We start from the raw sequence: 22070 nt of genomic DNA on the forward strand, positions 1-22070 counted from the left end.
GATTTCAGTTGGATCATGAAGATCACGCTATTTCTCAGCCTTAAATTACCCAGTGTTCGGGCCCCAGTGCCCTCAGGATAGTGTCCACATACCCTTCTTCTGCTTACAAGGCCCACTGTGCATGAGTATATATCTAGAAGCCCCTCAGCCACCCAGTCTATCTCAGTTGGAAAGAAAAAACAATGTGCCTAGGGCACCGCAGATTTCCCATATAGAGAAAAGGGAGCATTCATTGTTCTGTAGCCATGGCTCTTCTGACTGATAGAACAAGAAAGAGCCCTCCATGCAGAGAACAGTCCTACGACTTTATGTGGGGATGAGCCTTAAGCCTAAAATAGATGTAGAAGACAAGGCCAAGGAAACTCTCAATTACTGTTTCATAAATAACTTAGAAATTACTTAGCAGGTCTCTAAATACTTAAACTATTTGTAAATCCATACACCTCTGCATCCCCATGGTCAACAAAAGTTTAACTTTCTGGTTTCTCAACCTCAGCACTATTGACATTTTGGACCAGATCATTCATTGTTGTGGAGGGCTCTCTTGCACATCGTAGGATATTTAGCAGCATTCCTCACCTCTCCCTCTAGATGCCGGTACATTCAACCCCCCAACAATTGTGACAGCCAAAAACGTCTCCAGATATTGCCAAATGCCCACTGAGGGGGAAAAACTACCTAGCATGGAGAATCACTTGCGTTAAATGAAAAGGTGCTATGTGTTCAAGTTCATGGCAGGAAATCTGTAAGAAAGAAGCCCTAAGGACTAGTGGTAGTGACCTCAGTCAAAGCAGACACTTCCCCAGGGATGGTAGCAAATGGAATAAAGGGGAAGGAGGAAGCCGGCCTGGACCCCTGAAGGGTTAAGATCAGAGCCAGCAGTGAAAACTGTGTGACGTGTAGAACAATTTTCTATAGTCACAAAATCACTGTACTCCCCTGAATGCATCCTGAGTTTACAACCTCATCTCCTTGCACATAATTCTTCTCTCCATGCAATATCCTGTGTTATCTTCATGTGACTGTGTGAGGCCTACTGGAAGAACAGCAAGTAGAGATGCCAAAGATTAGGGATGGTAGGCATAATGGCAGACAGTTTCTTACAAGTATATATAAATTTTTATAGGTCAGTATCACCTTTGCTTTTTAACTAAGCAACTTCTGCTATGTATCTCCATAAATCCACTGCATTGTTAGATCATCTCCTATGTTGAGCTCCTAGAATAAAATTTGATTGTAGGGTATACTTCTAACATAAATAAATGTTTCTCCCATTCCCACTTTAAGTCCTGGAAATAACTAAAAGCATAAATAATTAATGCATCAGTCTCCATATGTATGGGTATGTATACTCATTTCATTCCCTGCTGAAAATAAATATTTTCTGTGAAACTGCATTTGAATTTAAAAATTCTGGTTTAGAGTGTTAATACACTGAATATACAAAACAGTACCTCCCATTGATTTAGCATAAACACACAGACACACAAACTGGAAAAAAAAAAGAGATTAAAAGTTGAAATATGTTTGATAAAACTGGCATTTGATTCTACTGATGCTCTAATTTCACCACAGGCCCAACAGTAGAAAAGTCACATTCTTCGCAATTTTACGCAGCACTGAGGCTTTCCTGGATGGATAATGGCATGCAGAAATTTAGGAATGCTGGGATATGTTTACAAACCAATCAAATTGAGATGCTTAGTGGGTTCCTTCTCTTAGAATCTGAACAAAGCTTGCCACCCAGCATTTATTACAGGGCTTTGCACTTTATAAGGGTACCTTGTTTTTTGACTGACTGGAAGAATTACTTCAGGCACTGCTCATGCGTTTTTCACAACAGAAGTGTGATTAATTATTCTATGACAGAAACACAATTCGTGCTCAGCCATGTTTACAACCCACTGCCAGCACTTACTGTCTCCCCGGCAGAGCAGAGGTCCCAGTTTATAAGCTGCTTCTGAGTGCGGTCGGCCCGTGTCTGTAACCACTATCTTCCTCACTGGCAGATGTTCCTTGTAAGAAAGGAATCCGGTGTCATTGGTCCTAAAAAACAGTTAACAACAACAAAATTCTTAAAATTATTCTGATTAACATAATTATACAATAAGCAATAGCCCTTATTGCATTCCAAAGCCAAGCTATTCTGAGATAAGTCTGCACATGCAAAAGAACAAGGATCAAATTGCCCATCTGAGTGAAAATATGGCCACAGTTTAATGTCTCCTGCAGACTGACTATAGTTGGTGATTTTGAAATTCAGTTGACCATTTTCTTTAAGTAGACTGTTTATAGCAAAGTGATCATTTTGTAATGTATGAAGGTATTAAATCACTATGTTGTACACCTGCAGGTAATACAATATAGTATGCCAATTATAATTCAGTAACAAAAAAGAAACAGAAAATAAATACATAAATAAATGATTAATTACACTTAGTGTAATGACTGATACTGCGGTTTTACATCTACCAAATTGGTATTTGTTTCTATTTTTTCCCATAGGATTTCTTGTATTTCTGCTCCCTCTCTCCTACTTTTCTTGGTTTACTCCATATTTCTTTGTATTCAGTTTTATTTTTATTCACTTTTTAGCTATATGTCTGTTTAGAGTATTTTACTGTTTGCTTTATGGACCCTTACACAATGCATCTTTAGTTCATCCACTTTCGTTGGATTTTGTGTTATATTACTCAACATAAAATGTTAGAAGCTGACTATAGAATAATATCCTTACCCCCCTCCCCACATTCCCCCTCAATACACACCTGTTCCTTGTGCTATTGCTGTCATACATTTTAAATCTAGATGTCAGAGATGTTATAATACAGTTAAATGGTAAATTTTCTTTTTTAATTAAAAAAATAATTTAAACCCTGGCTTTTCTATTTACTGACATATTCATGATTTCCAGTGTTCTTCATTCCTTCCTGAAGATCTGGGTTTTCATCTGGCATTATTTCTCTTTAGCCTACAGAATTTCTCTTAGTATTTCATACAGTGCAGTTCAGTGGGTAAAAAATTCAGCATTTGTTTAATCTCAAAAGGACTTTATTTTGCCTTCATTTTTGAAATATCTATTTGTTTCGTATAGAATTCCAGGTTGACATTGCTTTCTCTTTCAGCACATCAAAGGTATCACCCCATTGTCTTCCGACCCGTGTTTCTGATGAGAAGTCAGCCTGCATTTGTATCTTTGTTCCCCTGCATGGAATATATTCCACCAGATCTATTCAACCTGGCTGCTTTTAAAATATTTATCTTGATCATTGTTTTTTGGTTTTTTTTTTATTTTTTAGCAAACTGAACAATAAGCCAAGGTGTGCTTTTCTCTGTTTTCATTCCGCTTCAGATCCTCTGAGTTTCTGGAATCTGTACATTGATGTTATGTTATATACCTGCTATGGCATAACAAATTATCCTACAACTTAGTGACTTAAAACAACATTTATGATCTCTAGTTTCTGTGTGTCAAGAATCTGGGCAGAGCTTAACAGGATACTCTGGCTCAGAGCCCCCCCGAGGCTACAACTAAAGTGTTGGCAACAACTGCCGTCACCTCAGTGCTTGGCACGGGGAGGATCTGCTTCCAAGCTCGCTCCCGTGGCTGGTTGTTGGCAGTAGTCTGTTCCTTGCCACCGGATGGACTGAGGGCCTTGGCTATTGACTGGCTGTTGGTTGATGGCCACCCTCAATTCCTTGCCACCTGGGCCTCTCCCCAGGACAGCTCACAACATGGCAGACTGCTTTGTCAAAACAAGTCAGGGAAAGAGGTGCAAGGAAATCAGAAGTCACAGTCTTTTGGAACCTAATCTCAGAAGTGACTCTCATCCCTCTTATCATATTCTATTTATTTGAAGCGAGTCACAAGGTTCAGGCGACACTCACAGGGAGGAAATTACACAGTGGTGTGAATAACCGGCAGCGCGGCTCATGGAGGGCCGACATGGGGACTTGCTACCACAGACATTTATTAAACAAATTTGAGAAATTTCCAGCCATTGTTTCTTCAAATAGTTTCTGCCTTGTTTTATTTCTTATCCTTCAGAGACTCTGATTTCTTGCCTGTTAAATCATTGATATTTTCTCACAACCCACAAAGGTTCTGTTAATGTTTCTTCCAACCTTCCCCCCCACCCCACCTGCCATGTTCCTCAGATTAAATGATTTTGATGAAGTTGTCTTCAGGTTCATTGAAGATTTCTTCTGCTAGATCTTATTTTCAAGTCCTTCCAGGAAAGTTTTCACTTCAGATCCTGTGCTTTCCTATTCCAAAACATATTTGCTTCTTGAATACAGTTCTCATTTGTCTGCTCAGTATGCCCTCTCTTCACTTGTGGTTATTTTTACCTTTAATTCTTCAGGCATGTTTATAATAGCTGCTTTAAAGTTTTTGCCTACTAATCAAACATCAGTGTTCCAGGGTCTATTTCTAATAACTACTATTATTTTTCTTGACTTTGGATCAAATTTACTCTTTTTGGGAATATGTAACAATTGTTATAATGTTCTGAATATTATGAGTGATACACTATGGAGACTCTGGATTCTGTTATCATTCTCTGAAGACTTCCTTTTTTTTTCCACAGACAGCTAAATCACAGTCTTATCATAATAAATTGTGGAGGTTTGGTTTTATACCATCTTTGGTGGGCTGTCATCAGTTTTCTTCTTAGTTTTCAATCATATTCAGTTTTGGAACACAGTCTTTGCTGTGAAGACACGAACCCTCTGTCATTTCTGAGGAAAGCAAAGGGGCTTACAAGCCCATCTCAATTAATGAGACTTAAACTCCAAATTCTCTCTCTCCTCTGATAGTAGCCACTGAAATGTCTCTAGAGCTTGTTCAGTTTTCCAGCTATAGCTGTCTGCGTGATTCCTAGAAATCTCCCCTGTGCATGTGCAGTGCAGGGCAGCCAGGGATCTGAGTGGAGTTGATAGACTGAACTCCGCCCAGGTAGCTTTCTTCTTTCTGGGATTTCTACTCCCTCCTCAATTTTCAGTCATTTTGGCAGCCCCAAATTTTGTCCTCGGCTACCTCATGCCAAAAAGATCTAGTATTCCCTTAGAGCCCTAACCACTTCATGGCATGTGATCTGGTTAGCGCCCTCATGGGAAAAGGCATGTAAAACATCTATCTCATCCACTTGGATTCCCTTCTTCAAGGGTCCAGGTCCCCCCCACAACATTTGGTTGTTCCCCACTTTCTTCAAGTAGGTGTTTTTATAAATATATTTCCTGGAATTATAAATATATCTGAGGAAGGTTAGCTCTATGCAAGCCACTTCACAATGAGCAGAATCTAATATGAGAAGTTTCAAAATTTTCTTTTTAAAAATTATTTTTGATGAATAGTATGTTATAAAGGCATTGGAGAATTCTTGGTGATTAGGTGAATTTTTTTCCAGTTAAGCATTGCTATTAGCATTTTATTTGCATTTTAGAATACATTATTATTGTGTAGGCATTGTGTGTGTGTGTGTGTGTGTGTGTGTGTGTGTGTGTGTGTGTGTGAAGGCAGTGAGAAAAAGAGTGCCTTCCAAAGGAAGTAGATATTCTGAAAAATTGGAGCCCAAGCAAGCAAGACAATATTCTTCATACCAAACATGTAACACTAAAAGTCTAATCATGACTCCATATGGATACCTCCTTTTAGGGTATCCTAAAAGAATCTGTTTTTTAATATAATACAGCCTTGATGTTTGCCAAATAAATACATAGAGTATCATATGACTCAAAATATGAGCTCAATTAACAACAGACTGTGTTACTGAAATTAATGTACATTCTGTAACCAAATCAATGATTTCTGTGCCAGACTATTAGTATTTTTAAAAATAACTCTTATGTTCAAAGTTGCTTATGTAGGATGTAGGATATGCATATGGTATGTTGAAATGTGAATACAAAAACTGAAAAACGGGCGCCTGGGTGGCTCAGTCATTAAGTGTCTGCCTTCGGCTCAGGTCATGATCCCAGGGTCCTGGGATCGAGCCCCGCATCGGGCTCCCTGCTCGGCGGGAAGCCTGCTTCTCCCTCTCCCACTCCCCCTGCTTGTGTTCCTATTCTCGCTTGCTCTCTCTCTGTCAAATAAATAAATAAATAAACCTTTAAAAAAAAACTGAAAAACATTTCACTTCATGAATAAATAAAATCAATATACATTTCAATTCTAGTCTCAAATATATCTTTTTTAATTTTTCGAAGGCAAACATATACATAAGACTTCTACTTAAAAGACTATTTCAGACTCAGTTTTAAAATCCCTAAATGTTTTAGATTTCCTTTTTCAAGATATAATAAATAGAATATTAGTTCTTTGCAGCATGGTTCGTCCTTAAAAAAATTAGAGCTATATGTTTAAATAATTGTAAGAAATTCTGAGTTCACCTGTTTAAAAGGTTTTATAGGCAGATTACTGAAGAAATGTCCTTTAGTAATTAATGCTTATAAATATATTTTGAGACTAACAGAATTCTTAATTACACTTAATTTTAAGAGAATGATAACTGACTTATAATGAAGAGGAAACAAGAAACAGATGCCTCTATTTCATCTTATTACAAAAATAAACTGTAATGATTTATGGTCCACTACCAAAAAATTAAAAAAAAAATTGGTCTTAACTTTTAGGATTCAGATTGATTGTAACAGATTTCATCAAAACACACCTTTACCTAATTTCTTCATTGTACTAATTTGTTCAGTATCTGCCTCACTACACTGTACGTTCCGAGTGAGTCATTTTTAAATATAAACTTTATTTTGCATAAGGAAATCATATGGAAATCACCATTCATTCCGGTCAGCATCACAGTTGCAGTAATACTGAGAATCGATGCAGTTCCCTTCTAATCCACATGTACATTTTTGAGGATCTGGCAAAGAACCTCCCCAGTACGTTTGCGTTTCATTGGTTCTGCCAACCCACCAACTCAGAGGGCTTCCATCTGAAAGACAAATGTGAGAAATGTGACATCTGCTCTATACCCCTCAGCCTTCCAGCCCAGGTCATTCCCTTCCTTCCCAAATCATTCAAAAGAGTAAGAGAAGGAAAAGAAAGATTGATTTGATGCAGTGATATTCCAAACATGGCTCTTGCTGGCATTGCCTTAAGAAAGCTTTTTAAAAAATGTTTTATTATTTAAGCTTAAAAGGAAAATGTATTTTTCTTTAAGTAGGAAAGAAATCAGCAGTTCCTATTTAGTTCAGGCATGGTACTTAAAAAATGTTTTGAGAGCAGTTCACATATGTTATTTCTTTAAAAATAATTTTTGAAACAAGAAGATATCAAAATATAAACCATAGTAATTAACATATCAGGAACAAACTTGAGTTGAGATCATGAAATACCCATTAAAACATTATGGAATGTTATGGAAAGTCAGTAGTTTATCTCAATATATTTATTGGCTAAAAACATATTAGCTGTTTATTAAACATTAGGCATGGTGTGGCACTCCCTTGTTATGATTTAAGATCTATTTGGAAGTATGTATTTTTTTTCTTCCATTTAATGGCTTGGCTATTTATTTGGAGACTACAGAAATAACACTGAAAGATCTTTATGCCTGAAGCAAACACTACACTCAAAAACAGAATTTCCCTTAGCCAAATGCATTTCTTTCTATGATGAATGTTCAGCTTCCAGCTCCTTCTCAGAGTTATGACTAAACATGATGCCAAAGAACTAGAGCAAAGAACAGACAGCACATTCAGGTGAGGAAAGCAGGCCATCTGTCTTCGAAAAAAAACAATAGGTAGAGAGGAAAAATCATAGTCATTTGATAATCAGGGCATGAGAAGAATGTGACATCAAATCAGTCAGCTCCTCAAAGGTGTTAGATCATTTTTCTGTTGACTTTCAAAACTTCTAAGTTATTGCCATGAGCCCTACTGAAAATCTGGGACTTGTACTAATTTCTCCCTTACCTAAGAAAGAAAATGCTTAGAACAACTTACTATTAGATCAAACCTCTACTAATGCCAACAACTCTTCTCCCAGTGTTACTATACATACCAGCCCATACCATGCCAAAAAACTCGAGTTAATTGGAAGCTTGTGTATGGACAGAGACATTAAAATCAAGATTTTTCATCTTTTTTTTAAATTACAGGATTAACTCATCAACAGATGGTGAAACCACCTTGAAACATTTAATAGATATTTTTCAATATATTGCTTAAAACATTATGTGTTCATAGATTAAAAAGAAAATAAATTATTTCTAAATATTGAATAATATTTTCACCTCTAAATTTCTGATCTTCCCCATAAAATAGATACCACTGAATGTTTTAAAGGTACCAAATACATTTGGTTCCCTTTAAGACTTTTTGAAGTGTCCTAAAGAATTTAAATAAGTATAAGAAAGAATGAAGAAAATCATGAGAAATTTTTTAAGTAAAAAATTAAAATTACAATGGGCGCCTGGGTGGCTCAGTCATTAAGCGTCTGCCTTAACTGCTGGGTCCTGGGATCAAGTCCCACATCAGGCTCCCTGCTCAGTGGGGAGCCTGCTTCTCCCTCTCCCTCTGCCTGCCACTCCCAGTGCTTGTGCGCTCTCTCTCTCTCTCTCAAATAAATAAAATCTTTTAAAAAATTTAAAATTATAAAATATTGGTGATCATGGTCAGACGTTCCACTTCCTGTAGTTAAAATCCTAAATGACTTGAGTATCCACATTGGCCATCTTTTCAATGTGCTGAGTCACAGCTCCACAGCTTGCTGAAAATGTATTTACATACACATCCCACCTTATTCATCCACAATAATGGCACAACATTATTACTTAAAAGGTCGATATCTTCAAGGTCTGAAACTGTAAATTTAACTTGTCTGACATCTCCTTCCTGTTCTTCTCCATTTATTTCTTATTGTGAACTCAAAATGCAAATTGTTCTCTCTCTTTGCCAACTCAAATTCATTCTACATGAATTCTAGGGTGAAGGACCTGAGGAAAATCTGTGTATTTAAGAGCTACTATTTGATCCAGCAATGGCACTACTGGGTATTTACCCCAAAGATACAAATGTAGGGATCCGAAGGGGTATGTGCACCCCGATGTTTATAGCAGCAATGTCCACAATAGCCAAACTGTGGAAAGAGCCAAGATGTCCGTTGACAGATGAATGGATAAAGAAGATGTGGTATATATATATACAATGGAATATTATGCAGCCATCAGAAGGAATGAGATCTTGCCATTTGCAACGACGTGGATGGAACTGGAGGGTGTTATGCTGAGTGAAATAAGTCAATCAGAGAAAGACATGTATCACATGACCTCACTGATATGAGGAATTCTTAATCTCAGGAAAGAAACTGAGTGTTGCTGGAGTGGTGGGGGGTGGGAGGGATGGGGTGGCTGGGTGATAGACATTGGGGAGGGTATGTGCTACGGTGAGCGCTGTGAATTGTGCAAGACTGTTGAATCACAGACCCGTACCTCTGAAACGAATAATACATTATATGTTAAAAAAAAAAAAAAAGAAGAAGAATATAGCAGGAGGGGAAGAATGAAGGGGAGTAAGTCGGAGGGGGAGACGAACCATGAGAGACGATGGACTCTGAGAAACAAACTGAGGGTTCTAGAGGGGAGGGGGGTGGGGGGATGGGTCAGCCTGGTGATGGGTATTAAAGAGGGCACGTTCTGCGTGGAGCACTGGGTGTTATGCACAAACAATGAATCATGGAACACTACATCAAAAACTAATGATGTAATGTATGGTGATTAACATAACAATAAAAAACTTTAAAGAAAAAAATCTGTGTATTTGACAATTATCATCATCCTTTGTTCAATGGCCTTTTCTAGAAGTTATTTTCTTTACTAGTGGCTCTCAAGCCTGGCTAAAATGCCAGGAGAGTCTTAGCAAAAGATACAAGGACACCACTGACCACGAAGGTAGGGGTCCTTCCGGCTCTGTATTGCCCTCTTTGTGTGGTGCTTGCTCACTAACCCTGTGGGGATTTTGTTTTCTGGTTCTTTCAGAGTTTGGCTCTTTTGTGACTTTGATGTTTGTCTTCCCTTTTATCTTTCTTTTCTAGTTAAGCAATTCCATTCATTTTGTTGCATCCCATTCATTTATCCTTCTATAATTAAGGTTCTCACTCTTCTTAGAATACAATTCCGTATTTATCTATGTTTTTAGATTCCAAGATCAATATTCAGCAACAATGAACAAGTGAACAATCACTCGCCTACTAAACTGCTATGTTAACTATAACGGTGATGCACCAGAGAGCTGGGAAGAGAAACTCACTTCAGGCACTTTGTATGTGTTGTGTAATGCCACCCGATCACCGCCACACCCCATTACTGGCCCTGTGTCACAGAAGAGAAAGCGAAGCTGATAAAGACTCATCTAACCAAGCTCTCTACTTAATAAGAGCCCTGGAATTTGAACTTACATCTCTCCCTGCCTTCAAATCTTATGCTCTTTGCACTACAACTATCTGATGGTCATTCATAAACGGGATTGAGTTTCCAAGGGGATAAGATTTGCGGGGAGACCAGCAAGATGGGAAGGGCAAAAGGCCAGAAGAGGACCTTGTGACATAGAAGAAGATGGAGGAAAAGAAGGAGGAGAGGGTGTGAAGCCAGGCAAAAGGGGGAGAATAATCCAATTATATTCTGTGGGTGGACAGTAAGTGGAAAAGGTGCTTAACTAGAAACGACAGTTCAGTTGTCATCCCAAGAGTTCAAAATCTCTCTGCTTGATCTACATGACATACGATATTCACATATGAAATGCACATCTTTTAAAATTCTTGTCATGCTATCCGGACCTCTCTTAAGATAATAAACAGGGGTAAACATTCACCAAGTGGCTTTATCATGCAGATGTCTTAGAATCATCTCTAATTTCTCAAGAAAAATATACCTCGATATTGCTGCTAGAGAACAGTGTGTTGGGGAGTGGCATGAAACTGGCATCAGCAGGGTGTGGGTCCAGAATATGCACTTATGATATCCAGCTAGAAGAGTCTGTTTGGGACAGACAGTGAAGAGGAAGGTAGCAGGCTTTGTAAGTAGAAAAGTGTCAGGATGGAAGCAGAGTTTCTTAGAGGTTAATTCCCATCGTAGGGGGCATACTGGGTGGTGAGACGGTATGGAGAGATGCCTACAGGAGGCCAGCTGGAAAGTTCCTGCAGTAATTCAAGAGTGTCACTAAGGCCCACACTAAGGCAAAACCGGGGGGACCCAAGATATTGTCACATAATGAGATGTTCTAAAGGGAAAACAAAACCAAAAACAGAATTGAGGAGTTATTAAAAGTAGAATAAAAGAAAGAGTTAAAAGAGGTTTTCTGATTCCTACTTAAATTGCTGAATAAACTGTTTCTGGCAATCTATTTTAATTTACAGTTTTACCCAGCGGCTAAGTGCCAATAATCCATGAAGAGTCCCACAGAATAGTCACTTTCAGAAAAGTCAGTCATATTTTCGTTAGCTCTTTTGCATGACAGAACAAACCATATATGTCACTTGCCCTTTATAGGGGACAAACACTGAGCATCCATCGAGGAGCCCAATGAAGCCCTTTTCTGTAGAGTTATCTGATGAAGGACACAGAGAGACTCTGAAGGCAATCAAGGCTTTAAACAAAGCCCAGCGTAAACTGACCTTGTTCTTTTCTTCAGGCAAAAGCACTGCTGTGGCTTCCAGACTGTGACATGTTTGCTAAGCGTACAGGGGGCAGACACTCTCAAGGGGCTATATGCCACCACCTTGGCATCATTAATATCCACAGGAGCTGATGAGGTCAAGTGCACAGTGCAAGGCGCACAGCAGGACAGATGCCTCAGTTTCCTTACCTTGTTTATTGACAAGTCGTGACTTCTTGCAGTAGTAGGTAAGCTCCTGTTCACAGTGCTCCGCAAGGTTAATTGTGGCCTGGAGCTGCTCCATGCTGGCCACATACTCGAAAACCCCAGCATATGGGTTCTCTGGGTTAGTGTTTCTGACTCTTGTTAAGTCAGAGCCATTGTGCCGGATGACGGTCCATGCAGTTTCTTGTATGCAGAAATGGGGAAGAAAGAGAGGAGACCATCACTAGTCTGCAAAAGTTAAAATAAATAAAGAAAATCAAAATCACCTTTTATCTGAGTCAAATTTTTCTAGTCATCAAACCTCTCTGAGAGGTAGAATTAATACAAATGGATTCTTAAAATTTTTCAATTATAGCAAAGTGATTCTTTTCCCTGAAGTTTATATGACTGCCATGCATTTGCAGTGATCTTATCTTACTTTTGTAGATAATTTAACCAGAAAATGTTTATGGTGAAAACTATTAAGGAAACAAATTATTAAAATTTGTGACACATTTCATTTCATCGAATCCAATATTCTCCTTTTTAAAGATGTGTCGTGATTTTATTTTAGAAAAGAAAAAAAATAGCTGCCTGTTATAATTATAAAGCATTGCTGATTATTGATACACCCCAAATTCAGGGTTGTTACAATGTGGGGGGGGGGGGAAAGGTGTATCTTTGAAATTCTAAAATATTTTCAATTATATAATGTAAGCAATGACTTTTCTAATCTTAAAAATCATTCCTGTTACCAGCAAAAGGAAAGTCAAATTTTTATGGCCTATATATATCTCTCTTCAGACAACATTTAATTATGAGTGCACATCAATTTCTTTTTAAATCGAATTTTAAATATTCATTTTGGTTTGTGTGATATGCATCATTATGCAGGGCCATAGGAAGTTACTCCCTTGAGCTGAACACATCTGACACAGCAGCAGCAACTCAACTAACACAAAAAATAAAGTACCTCCGAGTACTTACTAGAGTAATCGCCATTGACACCCGAATGTCTGTAAACATTACCATCATAATGATTACCAAAATTTTTAAATGAAATAAAAATCCTACAATGTTTGTAACAGAAGATAGGCATATTGTATCTAGCCTTCAACTTCCCCAGCAATTGACTTCACATTATATTTACTGTGATAGATGAAAGCACATGAACAGATTAATCAAAAGGCCTCTGATTTAAGAGGTAGGAAACAGATTGGAAGTTGTCAAAACCGTGCTATATATATGCCGTTAAGTCACATAACTCTTCTGTATTACAGAGGACTATTCCAAATTGGAGGAAAACAGTAGGTAGAATTTCCTCCCCTCTTTTTAGCTAATACGTTCACACGGATCGGCAATCGGGACAAGGTAAGAAATTTCACTCCCACCCCTCTCCAGGTCACCACCAGTCTTGAATAGAGAGAGGTCTGCTAAATAAGACAGGAGACAACTCTGACAGCCTCATTACCTTCTGTGTCGCATCGTTATTTTTCTTGGAAACAACAGCTGTTACTTTTATTGCTGCCTTGCATTTTGGCTAACAGTAGAGCTTTATCAGTAAATTAATTTCCTTCAAGAGGACATGATATATAAGCTAACGGCATTAATTGTGGATGGCCAGACACTGATATGGTATAGAGACCATCAGGATATTTGAATTGGAGATCCGGAGTGGAATGTGAGCTTAAGAAAAGTCAGGTAAAATCTGAGCCTCCACTTCCAAAGTTTGGAAAATAAAGCGGCAGAATATAGGAGACCACAGGGTAGGTCTGAAATTCTCTGATTTTAGCCAACTCAACCCTGGCTATTAGAAGTTTAGGATTATTAACCAGGCAAATCTGTTAGCCTAACCTCCACTGGACTCTGCTTTTTTTGTTCGACAGAACATTCTTCTTTCCTTGCGGTAAATCAATGGCCTGCATGAAGAAGCTCGGCCCTGGCTGAGCAGCTGCCAAAGGAGCAGGATAATATACCTGCGTGAGGCCTTTGTCTCTTTGCCTTTGGGTCACAGGGAGAGGGCCTTCCCTGCCATTCAGCATCCACGGGGTCACAATTAACACATGATTCCAAAGGTCTTTTAAGGTGTCGTAAATTTCATCCAAGGCCAGGGCGCTGGACAATCCTTAAAGGACAGCACACAGAAATGTTTCTACTTTTGACATTCTAAAATTTCAGTATTATGGTAGTTTCCGTAAGTGATTTCATTTTCTAATAAAGAGTGCTACAAAATATGAAGTTAAACAAATGCTGCATTTATTGGATAATCTAGATTTCCAGGGCAAAGCAAAGACAATGGAATCATCACATCAGGTTATGGACACTGGAAATGGGTGCCCAGCAGCCATGCTCCAAATCTCATGTGCTTTGCTAACAGGGGTATCCCTCAAAATTACTAACCCAGGGCCTCTTTACTGCTTTTTCAGACATGACTGCATTACCTGATGTTTAGAAATTATAACTGTAAAGGACACAGCCTTTCTCACAATTTGTAATTCAGTATTTTGTGACTTATTCTATGGGTCTTCTCCACTCATCTGTAGGCTATACGAGAAGAGTGATAGTTTCTGATTTGCTACCCACAGTATCTGTAGCAAATAGCACAGGGGCTTGGCACAACATGCAGAAAACATTAAAGAAATGATGGGTATTAAAGAGGGCATGTATTGAACGGAGCACTGGGTGTTATAGGCAAATAATGAATCATGGAACACTACATCAAAAAAAATTAAAAAAAAGAAATTAGGGAATAAATGAATAAAAACAATATGCCGTCCAGACTAGAGTACTGATCCCCTGATTCTATGGTGCTGTGAGACTTCTGGCGCCTTGTAACTGTTTTAGAACTCTGTAAATTGTAAACGATAGTTTTGCAAATTAGTAAGTCTGAAACTATGAAGGGTATGCGATGTTATCCTACTTGCAAGTTAACCAGTTATCTTGCCTCCTATCTGAATTAAATCGATTTATCTGTATCTATCCAGACAGATTTAGCTGTAGACAGATGAATGATCGAGAGCTTCACTAACAGACACGGGAGTCCCTGGATCAGGGACTATTTGCTCACAGAAAATCCTAGCAGCATCTGTTCTCTACTGCTCCGTTTCCCAGAGTCCAATAGAGGAGTGCCAGATGCACCTGTACATGCTGGAGTTGTTCCACAAGAGAGGAACCCTCGGGGCACCTGGGTGGCTCAGTCCGTTGGGCATCTGCCTTCAGCTCAGGTCATGATCTCAGGGTCCTAGGATCAAGCCCCCTGTGTTGGGTTTTCCCTGCTCAGCAGGGAGTCGGCTTCTCCCTCTCCTTCTGCCCCTCCCCCTGCTTATGCACGTGCTCTCTCTCTCTCAAATAAATAAATAAAATCTTTTTTAAAAAAAGAGAGAGAGGAAACCTCCAAATTATGAGACGTGGAGGTTAGAGGAGATGGCTGGCACATCTTCTCCTCCCCTTCACAGAGGCAGAGAGGAATTCTGGCTCTGGAATACAAGAGATCTCTGAGGAGAGGCACCAGTCTGTAGGGTTTTTTTTGGTCACTTTTAGAATGTAGGCAAATGCATCCGGGGACAATAAACCTTCTAATCTCTCCAGAGAAAGTCACTATCTCTAACTTCCAAGACATATTTATATGAAATTATCCTTTAACAAGGGCTTCCAGATTTACTTATTTATTTATTTGCCTCACTTACTTATTTACTTAGCAAGCAAGGCATTGTTTCCTCTCAAGAAACTATTGTCCATACACTAGCAAATGCCACCTGGCAGAGGTTCGATAGACTCCCCTCCCCCACCACCCACTACGGAAGAAGCCAGTCCCGCCTCCATCTGCACATTAATTTCAATATTACTGATGTACAGATATGTCTGTTCCTTGGATTCTCCTTTGGACTGGCTGTAACCACTTACCAGTTTCCTCATTAATAATGTGTTAGACAAAATCTTTAAATTACGTTTTTTAGTATTTATTTTTATATCTGTGTAAGAGTCGTGTTTTTATTTTATTTATTTCTTATTTTTTGGGAAAACTGTCCTTTACCCAAATGTAAAGAGTTAGTTGCTGCAGTAAAGCAGACAAAGGGACATGAGTCAGGAAAGACAGCTGCAATGGGCAGAAAAATGTACGAAACTCAAACACTGAAAGGCAGTTTGAGTCTACCAGTGTGTCTCTCTGAAGAGACTTTGAATATATAGATTGTATGTGAAGCACCTGAGTAATTAAGAACTTGATTTATCTTCTACTGGCTATTTTTTAGCATGATAACAGTGTAAAGAAAAAACATGCTGTTTAAGCAACACAGTTGCAGAGCTCGTGCTCCTTCAGGATTAACAGCAGAGGGTGATAGATGTGATTAAAAGCTGGGAGGTCAGGTAGGAAACACTGTGTTCAGGAAAGCCTGGGAGATGAAAGGGAGGAACAGCCAGCATTCTGGAGCAGAGCTTGATGTCAACAAGGCTGCATCTGAGTAATGATCGTTAGTTACTAACTCTCAGAGCTATCAAGAAGGCCTTACTGTTGAAATCCCTAAAGTAAAAATAATTTTATTGTTATTAATCTCATACTCTCCAGCCTTCCCCGGGGATGGTCTCAGGAGCTCCTGTCTCAGAAGCACACGGAGAGCTCCTTCAGAGAGCAGAGACCCAGGCCTTGGTCCTCCAATTTACTGAGTCAGCAAAACTCAATCCAGGCATCTTGGTGGTGGTGCAGTGGGACAGAGTGACTTAAAGCCAGGGAATTAGCACTTGCACCAAAGTCTGAGAGCCAAGGCCCTAGCACGCACTCATCAATCGCTCCCCACTAAAACAACTGTCCTAACAATGCGATGTTTGAGAATGAGAAACATCTTGAACGTAAAACCATTTCATTATAGAAAAAGCAGTGGATTTCGTGTAGAAGAAAAAAGCCGTGCACATTTCTAGAGGGAGACCAACCGGGATTCATGTTATCCTACTTATTTTAAAATTATATTTACAATACTCTGTTTAGAAAGAATTTTCCATCTTTAACAGAGTTTGGGAAATTATCCATTCAAAAGAAGTTTCCTTTGTAGTTTTGAGCTTGTAATGCTTAAAGGTATTTAAATCCACGTGGAATCATTTGTTTGACACTAATTCTAGACTCGTAACTGGATTTTTTTAAAGTTACATATTTGCAAGTTACTGATTCAAAATTTTGTCTTGTTTTTATAATTATTATACTTGATTTATATAACTAGAGAATATGTTATTGGCTACAAGCAATGAGACATCGATAGAAGGTAGCCTTTTCTAGCAGAAAAATGTTCAGGCTGGGCGAAAAGAGGTTTTAGTCCCTCACTGCTCCCTAATGATTCTTTAGCCTGCCTTTACCCAACCTCCCTGCTTTCCTCATTTGCAAAACCAGATCAATAGGAAACGTTTCAAGCTGTAACATTATTTTTCACTGCGTTGTTACATTCTGGGATTGTCACTTTAGTGTGAATGTATTTCAATATTCCGGGGCCTCTGAAGACACTTAGCTGTCTCCTCCTGGATTATCTGTGCCTCTGCCCTCAATGGCTTGCTTTTCAAATGGCTTTAAATGTTGTGAATGTCCTCTTCTGCATCAATACTTTCTGATAATTTTGCTGAAGCACCTTTCACCTCTCTCTGTGTGTATATACATATTTCCTTCATGTCTCTTAGAGTTTTTACAGAGTTAGCATGAAACTTCATTGACTAAGGCACATACCTGGTAAAGTAAAATGACAAGGTAAATGTTGATTTAATAGAAATGGAATAATTCCTTCAATAAAATGAAATTGATAATTGCCTTATCATTTAGATAATGTAAGTTCACTTGGCCTATAAATTTTGGAATTATTCCATAGAAAGATATCATGCATATGTGTGTCTGTATGTGTATAGACTCAATACTCATTATTTGCAGGTCCTCATTATTTGTGAATCACCTACTCACTACAATTTATTTGTACCCCCCAACTCAAGGTGCTCTTGGACATCTGCAGACATGCACAAAGTAGCAGAAAGCTTGAGTTGCCCAGTAGACACGTATCCAGCTGAAGCTGAACCAGGCCACACGCTGTCTCCTTGTTTCAACTCTCATACTGTGACACGTATCTCATTTGTGGTCTATTCAGTGCCATGTTTTTTTCCATTTCTGTGCTTCTTCTTGATGATTTCACTGCTTAAAATGGCCTCCAAGGGCAGTGCTGAAGAGCTGTCTAGTATCCCAAGCACAAGGAGGCTGTGATATGCTTCACAAGGAAACACACATGCTAGAATAAGCTTCACTGAGGTGGGAGTTATTGTGCTGGTGGCTGTGAGTTCAATGTTGATGAATTAACAGTACATTATGTATTAAATAAGGTGTCTTCAACCTGAAACACAAGTCAAACGAGGTTATGTATTGATCGGTTGATGGGAATGTTGTGACCAGAGGATCACAGGAACCTAACCTTACTGCATTTCCCCTAGGAGCAAATGGTCCAATTTTTGCTAATTCAGTGTCTATGGCTGCTTTGCAGAACACAACTATCATGGATAACGAGAACCGTGTGTGTGTGCGTGCATGTGTGTGTATTTGTGTGTGTATGTGTGTGTCTACTATGTTTCTGAAAGTTTCAAAGATTCGAGATATTTATCAACTTAGAGGTATCTGATTTATAAAATCTAAACTTTTTAAAGCTCGTGCATGTGACTACTACAGGACCCATTTGTGGGAAGACGGGATTCACAGGGTTGCACTGATAGATTCTTCAAGCTCATTCACAACCCAAGCTGGACAAACAGGAAACATCAAAAAGTTAGTTGACACCTGAAGTCCTGTATTTCATTTGCAAAGTTTTCCTTTCCTCTCTGTGAGGTATTTTCAAACTTACTATGTTTAATTCTCCCATTCTCTGTTTTGTAAAGCTTGAGAACCACAGGCCCAAAACAGCAATTCTCTGAGCTGGGTACACTTAAGAATCAATTGGGAACAGTTGTAAAATATTGATTCTATTGTCTCACCCCAACCATTCTGTCTGAACCTCTTGACTCAAGGTGCTGCCTGGAAATCTGTATCGTGTGGAAGGGGGAACTTAGTAGAGGGGAAAAACGTGGGAATCATCAGCTGTCCAAGGTTGCTTTGGTGTTTGGGGCAGTGCTATGCTCTGAATGTTTGTGCCCCCTCATTCGTATGCTGAACCACCTAACCTTCAAAGATAATGAATGGTATTAATACGGGGTGCTTTGCGGAGGTGATTAGGTCATGAGGGTGGAAGCCTCATGAATGGGCTTAGTCCTCTTAAAAAAGAGATCCCACAGAGCTGTTTCCATCATGTGAGGATACAAGAAGTCTGTGACCCAGAAGAGGCCCTCACTGGACCATGCTGGTGCCATGATCTTGGGCTCCCCAGCCTCTAAAACTGTAAGGAATAAATTTCTGTTGTTTGTAAGCTACCCAGTCTGTGGTTATCTTGCTACAGCAGCTCAAACACACTAAGATAGGCAACGTCTTCAATGGTCGTGAAAGAAAATGGAAGCCACCTGGTTGTGTTACATGAAAAATCTCTGAAGATACATTCTAAATTTCTAATATCCATAAATATCTGTTGCCATGGTTTTACCACCATCCTCCAGTTTTTAGAATTACACATTAATACAAAGGAACTTTTGCCCCCATGTTCAACTGCCTTCTCAGTATCTCCTTTGAACATGTCACAGATGTGTCAAACTCAAACTGTAAAACTGAGCTGCTGGTCTTTCCCCTCAAATCTCTCTCTCTTTCTTTCTCTTTCTTTCTTTCTCCCTCCCTCCCTCCTTCCCTCCCTTCCTTCCTTTTTTTTTAAGGTAGGGGTAGAGAGAGAGAGAGAATCTTAAGCAGGCTTCACGCCCAGTGCTGAGCCAGCACGGAACCCAATGCAGAGCTTGATCTCACAACCATGAGATCATGACCTGAGCTGAAATCAAGAGTCAGATGCCTAACCCACTGAGCCACCCAGGCGCCCCCCCATTCAAACCTTCTCTGACCACATCTCAAATAATGGCAACTCAACTACTCCAGTTGCCCAACTAAAAAATGTGTTATTTTTGTTTCCTTCTGTTTTCTCACACCTCACATATATTCAATGAGAAAGTCGAACCTCCCTCCCCCATCCACACTGCTATTATCCAGTGCAAGCCATCACCATCGTCTTGCATGGATTCTTACACTACTTGAACTGGTCTCCAAGCAGGTCTCTACTCCTGTTACAGACATACAGATGGACATAAATTATATACGCATACATATAGATCTATACCTTATATATATCCATGCATATGGGGTGTGTGTGTGTGTGTGTGTACCTCTGCTCCTAAATGGGCACCTTCCGACAAAGGAGCCATCATGATCCTACCAAAGGCAGTCAGACGGCATCCATCATTGCTTAAAACTCCCTGGTATCTTCTCATCTCATTCAGAATAATGAGACTTCCCCTCCCGGCCCCGCCTTACTTGACTGTCTCTTGTTCTCCCACTACTCCCCGATTACTTGCCATACTCCAACCATACTGGATTTGTTGCTATTTTCTGAATGCACCTGGTAAGATCACTGCTCTCAGCACTTAGTACTTGTTACTTCCTTTGCCTGGAATGTTCTTTTCCCAGATATTCACTGCCTGATCTTAAGTAGTGAATCCCCCTCTGAAACACCTGCTACTTCAATTTAGTATTTCCTTTTTCTGTTTGTTTTGCTCCAGAAAACTGTGACTTCCTGACAGTGCTATTCAATGCAAACTTTCTGCAGTGATGGAGAACAGGTGGCTGCTGAGCAATTAAAATGTGACCAGTGAGACTGAAAAAAGTGGGCATTTAACTTAATCTTATTTTTATTAATTTTAATTTTTAAAGCTTATTTCCATTCACTTAGTTTTATTAATTAGTTTTAATTAAATATGAATTGAAATCGGCATTTGTTGCTAGTGGCTACTATAGTAGACAGCCCAGTTCATCTAGAATCCATTGTTTTGGGTTTGATAATGAAGGGATCAAGATTCTTTTTTACGACATTTATCTACAACCCCTCTCACCAACACCTGGCTGAAAGACCATCTTCCCTTCACTGTGTATCAATGCCACCTTTGTAGTAAGTCAACTATCCATATATGAGTAAGTCTGTTTATAGACTATTTTGTTTCACAGATCTACTTGTCTATCCTTATGCCAGTCACACGCTGTTTCACTTAGCCTGTCAGTATAATGTCTTTATATCTATTAGAGTTGAGTCCTTCAACTTTATTCTTCAAGATTGATTTGGTTCTTCCTGTCCCTTCAAATTTGCTGATAAATTTTAGAACCTGCTTGCCAGTTTTCACCAAAACAGTTACATCAACCAACAAATAAACACCCCACTGGAACTTTAATTCAGACTTGTACCAAATCAAAACCTACATGGGAAGAATTGGTATTTACACCATACTGAGTTTTCTAATCGATAGAATTTTTATATTTCCTCATTTATTTAGAATTTTAATTTATCTCATGAGCATTTTATACTTTTCTATATAGAAGTCATGCACATCTTTCATTAGATTTATTACCATGTATTTGAGATTTTTTATGATTGACAATAAAATCTGCTAAAACTTCGTTCTGCTTACTGCTGGTATACAGAAACGAAATGAAGTTAATTTTTATATTAATTTGATATGCAGTGATATCCCTAATTTTAATAGTTTATCTGTATATATATATACATATATATATGTATTAGTATATATACATGTACTAAAATATAACCTAGTCATAGACAAATAATGAGAATCAATAGATAACCTGGTCATAGACAAATAATGAGAATCTTAGTTCTACTCTTCCAGTCCTTACATCTTTCCTTTCTTTCTCTTGCTTTATTGCACTGGCAAGGACCTCCAATATAATGGTGAACAGAGTGATAATAGCAGGCATCCTTGTGTTAATGCTGGTAACAGGGGTAAAGCTTTCAGTATTTCACCATAAAGTGTGATATGTGCTATACGATTTTTTTGTTAGTACTCTTTCACAAAGTAAGGAACTTTCCTTCTATTGGTAATTTATTGAGTTTTTACCTTCTCTTTTATCATGAATGGATGTTGAATTTAATCAAATACATTTTCCATGACTATTAATTCCTATTTAAATTTATGTAAGAATTCAAGAACACAAGTCATGTTTACCTACATTTAAAAAATAAGTATTTTTCAAAGCTTTCACATGTATCAGTCTTCTCAGAGAAATAGTCTGCCCTTTTTGTTTGGGGACTTAATAAGATACATCTATT

At 38.7% G+C, this 22070-nt stretch overlaps 1 protein-coding gene across 4 annotated transcripts in view; it reads right to left on the bottom strand.

Moving 5' to 3' along the window:
• CNTNAP4 (contactin associated protein family member 4) overlaps positions 1-22070 on the bottom strand; it is a 264304-nt gene that overhangs the window by 50593 nt on the left and 191641 nt on the right. For all 4 annotated transcript variants that reach the window (XM_027620162.2, XM_027620161.2, XM_027620160.2 and 1 more), the window contains exons 13-15: positions 11821-12018; positions 6794-6950; positions 1919-2046 (exon numbers count right to left, since the gene is read on the bottom strand). In XM_027620162.2, coding sequence (XP_027475963.1) covers positions 1919-2046; positions 6794-6950; positions 11821-12018 — 483 coding nt within the window. The remainder of the gene's footprint in view (positions 1-1918; positions 2047-6793; positions 6951-11820; positions 12019-22070) is intronic.

Source organism: Zalophus californianus, chromosome 17 (genome assembly GCF_009762305.2).
Source record: "Zalophus californianus isolate mZalCal1 chromosome 17, mZalCal1.pri.v2, whole genome shotgun sequence".
Taxonomy (NCBI): Eukaryota; Metazoa; Chordata; class Mammalia; order Carnivora; family Otariidae; genus Zalophus; species Zalophus californianus.